Below are 14,554 nucleotides of genomic sequence, written 5' to 3' on the forward strand. Positions count from 1 at the left end.
TTCCCTTTCTGTCTCTCTGGTGAATGCATGTGCCCTACAGCAAATTAAAACATAATCATAATAAAAAAATTACTTGGAAAAAAGGAAATCTCAATGATCAACTGAATTCTAAAAGGGAGGGCCTCTTTTCAGTCATCCTAACAACCTCTTCAACATTAAAAATAGCAGAATTAGATAGCTGCATTCATCTCTCTAGGGTGAAGCTTGCACCCCTCTCTTTATAGGAAAACAAAAACAATAGCAAACTGCCCCCCAAAGAAACAACTTATGCTTGTGAGCCACTGGAGGATTTGAGACATGAAAAATAGACACCTAGCTGAGATAAAGGCTAAAAAAATTATAAATGATCATACCATAGGGAACCAACCCTTGGCACATGTACTGGATCCTACTGTGAGTCATCCAACACTAACAACCACCTTCCCAATGACATACTTCAGGATTATTTCAACCTGTCCCTGCTCTTCCATCTAGATCATATAGGGCAACAGTTTCATGATCCCTGATAGGTAAGGCCAACACCTCTTCCAGCATAAAACAATTATATGAACGCTGGATCACTAGGCTTCTAACTGCTCTCATGCAACACCCCTAAGACCACCTTCAGCGCCCCTAAAAGATTTATGAGGTTAAACTTCTTGGGGAAAATGAGGCAGGGAGAAAGCTGGAAAATAGAAGCAGGTAACAGGACTGGAGCATATGCCTATGTGGCTAATTAAAAAGAAAAATCGGGGTAGAATATTTCTGACTGAGATAATATAGGCAGGAGATTTTTAGTGGGAGATGTCTTGCTGATAGCCAGTGAGATAAATCAGTGGGTCCCATCACCCTTGATATAACTAATGAGACGAATCAGTGGGCCCAGCCACATTCGATACACAGTCCATGGGAAGAAAGCAATGACTGGGCCCAGCCAATGAGCAACCAGTTAAGGAATTATAAGCCTCTTGGAAAGCAATTACCAGAGTCCTGGATTCACTCTTTCTCTCTTGCGCTTGACTTGCGCCTACCTCTAAGGAATGCACTTTTACTTAAACTATCCTTTACTTTGCCTACTGATGTGTCTCATTCAATTCTTTGTGTGAAATGTTAAGAATCTGGACAGGGGGACCAGCAGTTGGCGTAATGGCTATGTCACTGGACTCCCAAGTAGTCGACCGTGGTTCAAGTCCCAGACCCAGTGGCTTAAACTCACACTGGGTGCGTGTGCGTGTGTGTCCAAGATCCCCAGAGGAGAATGGAGGAGAAGGGACTGTGGTGTGGCCATCCCCCATGGGGGGTGATTTCTCGCTTTCTGTCTCTGTCTGTCTTTCTGGCGAGTGCACGTGCCCTATAGCAAAAACCTCTCCAAAAAAAAAAAAAAAAAAAAAAAGATTCAGGATAGGCATTCTGCAACAGGCTATACTCTCCTGTCCCACACAAACTAATCTAGACCCTGTAGCATGAGTGCTGATGAAAACTTGCATTAGACTTCCTACTGGCCAGTTGAGGCAGACTATGTGCGAATGTCAATACTTCTTGATACACCTGGATTAATAACATTTTTAACTGGCATGGCACCAGATAGGGAGCCTGTCTGTGGTCTGTTCTCCAAGTGAGAATTATAGTCATGATCACTCATCCAATGTTCCCAAAGACAAAAGAGATTTGGTACAAGTCCCTATCAGTATGATTAATTAGGTATATGATGGAGTGGACTATTGGGAAAAAAAATTCTTAACTGGATACATGGCAGGTCAGGTTGGATTGGTGTAGCAATGGTTCTGCAATGGCACCTTGGCAGCATTTTATGTCTCTCCATAGGTCATGTAGGCAGAGCTTAACTGCAGCTAATCTAAATCTTGGCAGAACATCCTTGATTCTCCCAGAATAAGAGAACAGGGGACCCTTATGAGCAGATGCTACAAGGACATTTCCCACTAATTACACCACTTCCTGGGAGCTTGTCATGAGACAGTTTCTCAGTGTCTCCTCCATCTGAGGCTTTCTTTTTTGTTTTAAGAGAGAGTTTTGCTACAGAGCACATGTGCTCACCAGAAAGACACAGAGACAGAAAGTGAGAAATCATCCCCCAGCGGGGATGGCCACACTGCAGTCCCTTCTCCTCCATTCTTCTCTCGGGATCTTGGGCACACACACACACACACACACACATGCACCCAGTGTGAGTTTAAGCCACTGAACTGAGATTTGAACCGCAGTTGATTACATGGGAGTCCAGCATCGTAACCATTACGCCATCTGCTGGTCCCATATCTGAGGCTTTCTGCCTCATCTTTCCTCCCTCACATTCCCAGGTACAGATACCAGGTGTAAAAGTGCTCAGTTGCAGCATGGCATGGGCTTGTCAGCCACAGTATCTCATTCTCTGTGTTGTAGTCATCCCATGGGAGACATGGGGTGGAAGCCACTCTTTCACTGTCTATGTACGCAGCAAACTGTTGGAGTCAAACAAAAGCTCTGTTTATTTACTGGCTGAGTCTATCAGTCTTGTTAGGCAACCTTTAAATGCACAGGAGAAGATCCTCACCTTATCTCTTTTAAAATCTTATGCAACATTTGGTTTTCCCCCACTATAAAGGCCATGGGCATGCCATGTTGTATTTGTGTCTCTTTTATAAATAAAATACTAATATAAAATATATGCTTCTGATTTGGCCTCAAAGTCTTACCTCCTTGTTTGCATCTCTTCTTCTCGTGACTTCAAAAAGTGTGCAAATGTTTCCATAAATTGCAAGTAGCTACTGGGAGTGATATAATAGTATCTTCCAGTTTCATGAAAGTATTTTGTATTCAAGTCTTTTATACTTTTGTGGATTTGGACACATGTTGGGGCAAGTTTTTCTTTTACATTCTGAAAAAAATAAGAATTAAGACAAAGCAATCCAAATATACGTAAAGAATAAAACGGAACACTGTGAATACTTAAAAATAGTTTATCATTTCCGAGATGTAAAAATGTAGAGAAAAGTTCTGGAAGAATGGAACCAAGAACATAAAATTCATATGAGTTTTAATAGCTGGGATAGAACGGGCAACCATTCAGTCAATGATTAATGGCATGCCAAACACATTCTTCTAGACTTTATTCGCATTTTCTGCTATAATCATCCAAATATTTAGGACACCAGCCTCAACTCTGTTTTTCCTTGAATATAATGAAGCTACAAAAACATAAGGGCCCAAAGAATATGTAAGTGGGTAAAACTAGAGTAGAAAAAGTATGCCCTTTACTGAGGTCTGGAGAGATTCTAATTTAGGCATTAACTAGTCCTGGTTATCCGTCTCTGATTCACCAAGTGTAGCCAGTCATTGGTCACTTTAACGTAATTTCCTTTTCTTTCTGGATCTACCCTGTCTCTAGCTTTCTTAGCCTTTGCTTTCCTTGAACACTTGAACAAATAAGGAGGCAAGCCCTTTTCTAGGTCCACACTGAGTTTCAGGCTTCTGCATTTATATTATTCCTTACCTCTTTTCTGTCAGCTCAGTTTTATGGGTTCTTCAGTTAAGCTCTCTAGAATAAATTCTTACTGTGATTAATTAATTTTAAGTTATTAATAATTTTGTATTGTGGGATGTGCTCTTGCTCTCATTTTTTTTTTTATAGTTTTGCATTTGTAGCCAAGCCCAAAAAAGGCATAAGATATACACAGAATATGCAGCATCTTTACCCTAGGATCTGATATGCCAACTGGAGGTTGTTTTCTTTCATGGATATCTGCTTTTCAGAATAATAAAGAACCCAGATAGGGTAGAATCTGGGAATCTTTTTATTAAAAAAGAATTATTTTATTATGTTATTTATTTATTTAAATTCAATCAGAAAGGGACAGAGAGAGAGGCAAGAGAGAAAGTGAGAAAGCAAGCCACTAAGTCCAAGACTTGAACCACGATTAGCCATGAGGGAGTCCAGTGCCCTTAACAACCATGCCACCTGCCAGCCCCAAATCTGGGAACCTTTTAAACGGTGAATTGGGGGGCAAAAGATGGGGAACTGATAAGCAATTAAGATAAACATTTGACCCATTTCATAATTTGCTAAGTATTGCCTGGTTTCGCTCATCTAGACTTCATTGCTATTCAGAGACATACCACTATCAGGTGCTATTAATAAAGGGAAAACTTCACTTGCTTTAGAGATTTACCTCTCTGTTTTCTAAATCCACCTTTTCTCTCAAGAAAGAGTTGGATAGAATAAGGAGAGCTTCTTCTGGCCACTTTTCATACCAATCAATCGTGCAGGAGCTAATCATGGAAGGATATACTCTACAAATTTGGCGAAAGTTAGATCCCACAGGACTCATGATCATAAAAATATGAAGATTTTTATATATTCTCTGAAAATTAATGAAAGTATAAGTTGTTAAAATGACATCCACTTCTTTGAAAACAGTACAATATGGAAAGTTTTATTAAAAACTTGTTTTAATTTTTTCCTTCACGGGTAAACGAGAGACCGATGATTGTGTTGAGTGCCTGTCATAAACAGAGTGCTTCCCAGGTAGCTAGTAATCCCGAAGAGCTCTTCTGAGGAAAGCAGACACGTTCTGCTCATGTGATCCCACCCTCTTGTCTCCAGCAGGGCGGCCTCTTTGGGGAAGGCACTACACCCAGAACATTCCCTGCACAAACGAGTTCTTACGAGGAGGTCTAGTGCTAGATTTCTGTGGGAGACCTTACATCAGATTGCTATTACACCAAGCTAGGTACTGAACAGGAATCAGTCACTCACCACCCGAAAAGCCAAATCATGACCGATGAAGTTTGTTGAGGAGGAAGACTACTACAGATGACAGCACCTGGGAGACGGGGAGTGGGCTTTCTCAAAAGGTTGTCTCTCTGAATGTGTTCAGGGATGGGCTTATACAGAGAAATAATTCCCACCCAGGTTTTGAACCAGATAGGTTCATAGGTGCAAATGAAAAATTGAAACTTATGTAGCTCTGAGGGGCTAACTCAAGCAGCATTCCTATTAGCCCATTAGTATTATTATTTTTGACAGAAATAAGGTGACTTGTGGTCTTTCCCCAGTGAACATTTTGGTTTGGGTAATCATGTCTACCCATTCACTAAGCTATTTGTCAGTCATCTCGTGTCAAAGATGTAGAAAGCCTACGTCAGTTTCTATATATTGATATCTAAATATATCTATACATTGATATCTATAGCTCTCATTTAAACAGTTCTTTCACAGCTACTCTGTTTCTGAGTTCATTCCGCTGGGTCATTGGAAAAATCATATTTTTACATAGAAGAACACATCTTGATGTTCCCAATGATCCAGTACAATCACCTGTTGACATGACCAATTTCTTTCTGTATCTGTCCCATCCTGATCAATTTTAGGGCTATTCAAAGGGGTGAAAAATTCTTGTTTCTTGCCTTCCCAGATTTGTTACCAATATAGCTGAAATAAAAACCTCATTAAGAAAGAATCTCAGTGTAAAAAATAACATTAGGAGTTTTTCATTTAATTGCCTCCAGCTGTTGCTATATATATATATTTTTTAAATCATTAATAGCCAGCCAGGCTCTAAATCTCTTTTATCTTTGGCCCACCTAAAGGTATGGTGTGTCTGTATGTGTAGGTATTGTGGTCATTATTTTAGTTTAAACTCAGAAGTAAATAAATTATATCCAACTTGAAAATATATATCCAATTTGAAAATCATGTACAGAATTATAAACATGGTTTTAATTTAACATGCCACTTTGATATTAGCCAGCCCACAGAAAATTACCTTTTGGAAGAATGAAAGCAAAGATTGTCTGTCATCCACATGACTCAGCTGTTCAAAAAGGATTCTTATCTTTTTTATAATAGAGTCCAGCTCCTCATTTTCAAACAAGTCAGGTATTTTTCCCAAATTGATAATACAGTTCAAATCTTCCAAAAATGAGTACTTAAGTGAAACATAAGTTTAATCAGAATGAGTAAATTATTTGTATAATCTACTCTTAACACAACAATTGAAATAATGATTAAGGGTAACAGAAAAGTTTTTTTTTTTTTTAAAGCTAACATTTTAATTCAAACCCATCAAAGATTTTTTTCCTGAGTCAAAATAAGCTTTATTCATTCATCCGTTCATGCAAACATTAGAAAAACATCTACTTGTTACTGACAGTATGCCAAACACCTGTGTTAGGCACTGGGGCAAGAAATATGAAAGGGTAGGTACTGGGGGACCAGCAGGTGATGTGGTGGTTAGGGTGGCCGACCACAGTTCGAGTCCCGGACCTGGTGGCTTGCTTTCTCACTTCCTCTCTCTCTCTCTTTGGTCAAATTAAGATAAATGAATGAATAAAATTAAATAATTCTTTTTTTAAAAAACGGGTAGGTACTATAATGAATTGAGCAGGAAACTTGGTTCAAGCAGTTCATAGAAGTCCTTAGTACATCTCCATCTGAGTTTGAAGAATAGACAAAGTAGAAAAATATGGCTGAAGGATTATTTAAATGTAAGCAAGTTCATTTCTATATAGGGTTAGAAATCTTATGGGAAAGCCAACAGGAAAATAAGTGGTGAGAGAAACTCTACCAGAAGAGTTGGAGAAGTATTAACATTGACTTGATTCTTACCCACTCTTTTTGAGTCGCATGAAAAGCAGTATTACCAAAATAACCTAGAAAGTATAGAAGGCAGGGACTAGCAGTTGACATAATGGCTATGTTGCTGGACTTCCAGGTTCGAGTCCTGGACCCGGTGGTTTAAACTCATGCTGGGTGCATGTGTGTGCATGCCCAAAATCCTGAGAGAATGAAGGAGAAGGGATTGTGGTGTGGCCATTCCCCTGGAGGGTTATTTCTTGCTTTCTGTCTCTCTGGCGAGTACACGCGCCCTATAGCAAAAATCTCTCTCTCAAAAAAAAAAAAAAAGAAAGTATAGAAGGCAGAGCCAATGACCTTGAAGTCCTGAGAAACATGGGAACAGAGGGACCATAGTCACTTCAGCCTTGGCTTGAAATGGTTTTCTGAAAAATAATTTATTAAATTGGAACAGTGGGGGTCTGGCTCCACAGTGCAGTGGATAAGTGCTGTGCAAAGGAAGCTGAATCCCACATGGCCAGCTGGAGTTCAAGACCTGGATCTGGTGGCTTGAAAAACATGCCAAAAAGGTTTGTATACCCAGGATCATAGCAGGATGGAGAAGGGTTGGAAAACAGATTGCAGCATGATCAGACCCTACTGGGGTTTGCTTTCTCTCCCTCATGCTCTCTGGTGTTTAAAAAAAAAAAAATTAGAACAGTGGGTTCCTGACATGGGAGAAACTATACCTTCTGAAATCCAGAAAGAAAGCATATAGTAGAAACCTTAACTAGATCAAAAGAACAGGATATATAAATTTCAGGGAAGAAGAACATACAGATAAAGCAGGAAAACTGGGTATTACTGAGTACAGCAGGTACAACATGACACTTGGATTTACTCTCAAAATAAGAGATGAAAAGAAAAAAAAGAAAAGAACTAGGAAGAGAGGCCTAACATTAGCAGAAAAACAGGATGAGGGTTTGAAACCAAACTCATAACTTTATATGTCTGTATCATAAATAATGTTCCTTTTTGTCACAAAGCAGTAAATACAATCTGTGATGCCATTCCTACTTATGTTCTAGCTATGGGAAAATAACAGTTTTTAAAAAGGTTATTAGGGGGCCAGCAGGTGGCATAGAGGTTAAGGTGCTGGATTCCCATATGGCCAACTGTGGTTCAAGTCCCAGACCCTGTGGCTTAAAAATCACACTGAGCATGTGTGCATGTGTGCCAAAAATCCCAGGAAGATTTTTAAATTTAAGATACTACTAAATGGAGGAGAAGGGATGCAGTATGGCCATCCCTCTGGGGAGTGATCTCTCACTTTTCCTCTCTCTCTCTTATCTCTGGCAAGCACTTGCACCCTATGGCAAAAGCCTTAAACAAAAAAAAGTAAGTTATTAGCTTTTTTCCTTGTACATGAAAAAAGGTATATTCTACAAGAAAAATCCTAATGGTGATAATAGAGCAGAAAAAAGATAAAAGGAGAGAAACAGAGCATACTGTAGATTACACATGTAATCATAGATTACAGACAGTGGATACAGATGAGGGTATTAATTTTCTTTTTTTAGAATTATTTAATTTTATTCATTGTCACTATTTTTTTTTTTTAATAGGTTCAGCAATCGAACCATAGTCAGCCATGTGGGACCCCAGCAGCCTTAACCACCATGCCACCTGCTGGCCCCAAGAGTATTTTTAAAGTTTATCTATTTACTTATTCCGTGAGTGAAAAAGACAGAGAGAAGCCCCAACAGAGTCCTGACAACATAATCCCCCCTTGATCTTTGACCAGCCTTGGATCATGGTCAGGTGTGTGCCTGGTATACTCAGGGAGATCTCTAGACTTGCGCCAGAAACCTACCCATACAGGGTTGCCTCACGCTGTGATTTACTACTGCACCACAGTCTGGCCCCAAGAGTCTTTTTAAAATACAGATTACAGGGACCAGCAGGTGGCATGGTGGTTAAGGCACTGAACACTCCCACATGGGTGACCATGGTTTGAGTCCTGGATCTGGTGGCTTGCTTTCTCACTTTCCCTCTTTCTCTCTGTCTCTTTCTGGTCAAATTAAAAAATAAATGAAGGAATAAATAAAATTAAACAAATAATTATTTAAAAAAATACAGATTACAAAACTATTAGGTCATCAGGAAAAATCATGATGTGTTTTTTTTGTTTGTTTTTCTATGCAAAAATGCATCATGACTTTCCCAACAACCCAATAGTTCTGATGGAAGATTGATGACTTCAACTACATATGGAAATTATTTCCAATTTATCAATTAAAATGAAAATGATAAAGATATAGAAAATACATTCATTGTAATGTTTATTCAGAATAATTTAGGTGTGATTACAATAGATTATAACCTTTGTGGGCTATGACTGAATTAGACAATGAAAAAAATTGATATGGTAGGCTAGCAGGATTATAGATACTTTCTTTTTGTTCCATTATTAAATTTCATGAGGGAGAGGGACTGGCAGATGGCTTGGTGGTTAAAGGCGCTGGATTCCCACATGGCCAACTGCAGTTTGAATCTCAGACCTGATGTCTTGCTTTTTCACTTTATTCCTCTCTCTCTTTCTCTGGTCAAATTAGAAATAAATAAAAATAATAAAATTGAATAAAATAATTGTTTGAGGCCAGCAGGTGGCATGGCAGTTAAGGGCACTGGACTCCCACATGGCTAACTGCAGTTTGAGTCCTGGACCTGATAGCTTGCTTTCTCACTTTCCCTTTCTCTCTCTCTCTCTGGTCAAATTAAATAATAATAATAATAAATAAAGCTAAATAAATACTTTAAATTTTTTTAATTTTTTAAAAAAATCATGGGGGAGGATACTACATAAATATAAAAACTTGGCAAATAACAAAGGCAAAAAAGTACTTACTTGTTCTAGGTTTAAATTACCAACCATCACTACAGTAGGGTTTCCTTCTAGCCCTGCTTGAATAAACACCTTTTTAAAGATTTCCTTGAATTCTACGTAAGAATAATTGTGAGTCATAGACATTTGATATGGTTTGTGTTCTGCCAAATAACAGGCCATGGTTGCACAAGTGTCTTTTCCACATCCATCTATTCAAATCTTTGGGGAGAAAAAAATCCAATGTATTATTCTAATCTTTTCTGGGAATCTTTCAGTATATAATTTTCTATTTATTTGTGCTAGAAATTTTGATAGAAATACCTCAGATTATTTTAATGTATAACTTTTTGGGGAAGTATATTAAACTTAAGTATGTTAGCAAAGCTTTGTAAGGTACTCATCCACAATCAATAGTTTATCTTTTCATGGGCTCTTGAAATATGAGATAATTTTAGCCAGAAAGATAGCATACTCTAGAAAAATAGCACAAATAGATTTTAAATAATCATACATCACTGACAATATTTGATACTTGATTTGTAAGAAACTAGTAGGCCTTGACCCATTTATTTTGAGCAACAGGCACTTAATAAATGTTCATTGGCATTGATGACAAAGTATTGCCTTTTAGAGACCAGCAAATGGCATAATGGTTACGTCATTGGACTCCCATGTAAAGTATTGCCTTTTAGGGACCAGCAAATGGCATTATGGTTACATCATTGGACTCCCATGTAGTTCTCTGCAGTTCAAGTCCCAGGCTCAGCGGCTTAAACTCATGCTGGGTGCATATGCATGCATGCCCAAGATCCTGAGAGACAAATGGAGAAGGGATTGCAGTGTGGCCATCCCTGCTGGGGGGTGATTTCTCACTTCCTGTCTCTTGGTGTCTCTCTAGCAAGCGCATGTGTCCTATAACACAAATCTCTCTTTATAAAATATATCTATAAATATATTTTAAAAAAACAACTTTATTGAAATATAACTTGCAAACTACACCTGTCTTAATTGTAAGTCAATAAATTTTAGTAAATTTATAGATGTATGCAACTCTTACTTACTATAATCCAGTTTAGAATATTCCCATCCTTCCAAAAAGCTCTCTCAAACCCGTGTTCAGTTAGTCCCCAGGCCTACACAGTCTCCCAATATGCTTTCTGTCTCTATTTGTTTTTTGGGCATGGGCATTTCATATAAATGGAACTGTCCATCACATCTGATTTGTTTTACTGCATATAATGTTTTTTTTTTTTTTTTGTTGGTGTTGTTCATGTAGTTGTATATTAGTGGTTCATGTCTTCGTATTTCTGAATGGTATTTTATTGGATGGACATACTCATTTTATTTACCTATTGGCCATTGATAGACATTTGGATCATATTCACTTCTTGGCTATTATGAATAATGCTAGTAGTATTTGCACACACAATTTTGAATGGACTTTTTTTTTTTTTTAAATTCTTTCTCATGTGTAGATACATAGAAATGGTATTGCTCAGTGAAGTGGTAAATCTATGTTCAACATGTGAGAAATGGCCAAAACATTTTCCAAAGTAGGTTTACTATGTTACATTGCCCCCAGAAAAATATGAGAGTTCAGTTTATTCACAATCTTGTCGACACTTGTTGTTGACTATCTTTTTGATCATATTGTAGCTGCTCAGATGAGTATGTATTGTTATCTCAGATGAGTATGTATTGTTATATCATTTCCTTAATGATTAATGATATTGAACATCTTTTTATGGGCTTATTAGCCATTTGTGCATCTAATTTGGGGAAACATCTATTCAAGTCTTTTGTAATTTTAAGAAATAAACTTATTTTAAAAGAGTTTTATATTTGTCAAGAAATACGGCCAAGTTGGTGCAAAGAATTGCCATGTACTGCATGTCTAGACTCCCCTATTTTAACATGTAACATGAATATACTACATTTGTGACAGTTGAAGTTGAACCAGTTTTAATATTCTATTATTAACGAAAGTTCACACGTTCCTCAGATTTCCTTATTTTTTTTTTTAAACTAATGTCCTTCTGTTTCAAGAACCCCTCTAGGGTCCCCACAGTACATTTAGTAGCCATGTCTTTTTAGCTGTGACAGTTTCTTAGACTCTCCTTGTTTCTGATGACCTTGACCATCTCAAGGAGTACTTGTTAGGTATTTTGCAGAATGTCCCACTACTGGGACATTTATTGATGTTTTTCTCTTGATTAGACTGGAGTTATATGTTCTTAAGGTGTAAAGTGCTATTTTCTTCATATTATTTCAAGAAGATGCACCATCAACATGATTTGTCCCTTTTGATGATGACCTGGATCACTTCGGTGAAGTACTGTTTGTCAAGTTTCCCCACTGTGAAGTTACTCTCTCCCCCCTTCTAAACTGTGCACTTTCCCCCTTTTTACCCATGATAGAACATGGGTGCACGTGAGAGAAAGAGAGAGAGAGGGAGGAAAGAAGCACCCACTGTATAGTCTGGCCACACTGTGATCCCCTTCCTCCAGGCAGAAATAGGAAGGTCTACCTGAGGGCAGCTGTTTAACTTTCTTTCTTTCTTTTCTTTTCTTTTTTCTTTCTTTCTTTCTTTCTTTCTTTCTTTCTTTCTTTCTTTCTTTCTTTTTCTTTTTCTTTTTCTTTCTTTCTTTCTTTCTTTCTTTCTTTTTTTTTAAGAGAGATTTTTTGCTATAAGGTGAACATGCTTGCCAGAGACACAGAGAGACAGAAAGTGAGAAATCCCCACCTGGGGGAGATGGCCGTGCCACAATCTCCAATCCTCCAATCTCCTCCTGGGATTTTGGGAATGCACACACGTGTCTGGCGTGAGTTTAAAGCTGCCATGTCCTGGACTTGAACTGTGGTCGACTACATGGGAATTCCAGGACGTATCCATTACATCATCTGTTGGTCCTGCCTGTCACCATCCTTGCTTTGGGACCCAAGCTATTATATCCATGCCATAGTATGTACTAAGCTTTGTATGCACACATTTATATAAATCTATATACATAACCTATAGTAAAAGCTAAGCAGAAGTTCAATTTGACTCTAACTCCAACCCAACATTACTCTCTGGATCATTCTAGCCTCTTCTTGTGTATCTGTAAGCTGCTACTCCAGCAGTGAGAAAACTGGCCCCCACCATCTGTCATCCATTACTTTACTATTTACTTCCAGTATTGTGCTATCAGATTAAATAACCTTATCCCCTTGGGAAACAACTTTAATTGGAGTACACTGCTTTTGTAAAGATTTGTTTGTTTGTTTTTGTCTTTAGTCTTATGGACTCCACTCATTTCCAAATTTCTTTTTCCCCTGATCTTCTTCATTGGATTTGTTTCACGTATTTGCAATGTGGCTTGGTTGTTCACATCCTACATTCCATCCTGTGATCCCCAGATCTTCTAAGGGATTTTTTCAAATTTACATGTACTGTATCAAGGTTCGTTCTTTGTACTGTAATATACTATAGGTTTTGTCAAATTACCCATTACAGTATCATATAGAATATTTACCACCCTAAAAATTTTCCATGTTGGGACCAGCAGATGATGTAATAGTTATGTCACTGGACTCCCACACAGTTGACCATGGTTCGAGTCCAGGACCCAGAGGCTTAAAACCACACTAGGTACGCATGTGTGCATGCCCAAAATCTTGAGAGGAGAGTGAAGAGAAGGGATTGCAGCATGGCCATCCCTGCCAGTGGGTGATTTCTCACTTTCTGTCTCCCTGGCCAGTGCACATGACCTACAGCAAAAATCTCTCTTAAATTAAAATGTTGGGTGTTTCATCTTCCCACCAACCTTTGGCAAATATTAAACTTTTAAACATCTCCATAGTTTTGTCTTTTCCAGAATGCCATATAATTAGACTTACATCACATGTAGGCTTTCTAGATTGGTTACTTTGATCTAGCAAAAGGCTTTAAGATTCATCCTGTCTTTTTGTGGCTTGATAGCTCGTTTGTTTTTGTCTCTGAATACTATTCCCTTGTATAAATGTACCACAGTTCACTTATCATTTGCTTAGTGAAGGACATCTTGTTTGCTTCCAGGTTTTGGTCAGAAAATACACTTTGACTGATTTCAATTCTTTTACATTTATTAAGGTCATTCTGAGGAATGTTTCATGTTCGTTTCAGAAGAATGCTTATTTTGCTCTTATTGGGTGAAGTCTTCTATCACATTCATTCAATCAAGTTGTTTTACAACACTGTTCAAGTCTTTATATCCGTGTTGACTTTTTACCTGGTTGCTCTAACCATGATTGGGGGACAGGGCCTAAAGTCTCTAGCTATCATTGTTGAATTGATTATCCATTAATATCCATTAGAGGGAGGTAGCTGTGGAGATGCAGAGAAGTGGGGATATTTAAAATACATTTTGAAGAAGTTGCATTGCCAGGAGTTATTGATAGACTAAATAGGAGGGATGGAAGAGTGATGACTAAGTCCTGGGTTTCTGGCTAGAGTGGTAGATGTATGTGATGTCATTTATGAAATGGGAAAGGTCAGTAAGGGAAGAGTTTCAGTGCTGGGAAGATTTCCCTTTTTTTAAAATTGTTTTTCCATTTTTAATTCCTTTTCATTAATCTTTTTATACATATCTGTCTAAATGAATATCTTTTGGGGGAAAAAAAGGGGCATAAATGCATACATTAAAAACTAAACTGTTGTAAGTATAAAATAAATATTAGGCATAAGTATCAGGACATCAAAAAAGTCATGGTGCATTTTTGCACAAAAAACATAGAATACATCTTGGCTTTCCCAAAGACCCAATAATAACAGTTATAAATAATGTGCTTTATGTAATTGACTAAATGTGTTGGATTTTTTTTTTTTTTTAGCTTACAAATGTTTTTCTCTATTTGAAGCATTTGGGAATTTTCCAAAATGTTAACTTCCACCTGTTTTCATGAGAAGGAAAAACTGTACGAGGCTTATGCTTCTGAATCAATATTCAAGCAAGTGTCTTACTTTTTGCACAGATACTGTATTAATGCTGGGGCTATACTACAGATGGTGCCAGACTCATTCATTTTATCCATGTTAAAAGCCTTCCAAAAGCAAATAACATTTTTATGTAATGACAAATGTATATGCAAACTGTAGAGAGGACAAAGATCCTCTCCTG

At 37.8% G+C, this 14,554-nt stretch overlaps 1 protein-coding gene across 1 annotated transcript in view; it reads right to left on the reverse strand.

Moving 5' to 3' along the window:
• DNAH14 (dynein axonemal heavy chain 14) overlaps window positions 1-14,554 on the reverse strand; it is a 261,709-nt gene that overhangs the window by 78,172 nt on the left and 168,983 nt on the right. The window contains 4 exon segments of the mRNA XM_027775206.1: window positions 2,673-2,854; window positions 4,146-4,337; window positions 5,742-5,903; window positions 9,438-9,635. Of these exon segments, the coding sequence (XP_027631007.1) occupies window positions 2,673-2,854; window positions 4,146-4,337; window positions 5,742-5,903; window positions 9,438-9,635 (734 nt within the window).

This window comes from Tupaia chinensis, unplaced genomic scaffold (assembly GCF_000334495.1).
Source record: "Tupaia chinensis unplaced genomic scaffold, TupChi_1.0 Scaffold000532_1, whole genome shotgun sequence".
Taxonomy (NCBI): domain Eukaryota; kingdom Metazoa; phylum Chordata; class Mammalia; order Scandentia; family Tupaiidae; genus Tupaia; species Tupaia belangeri.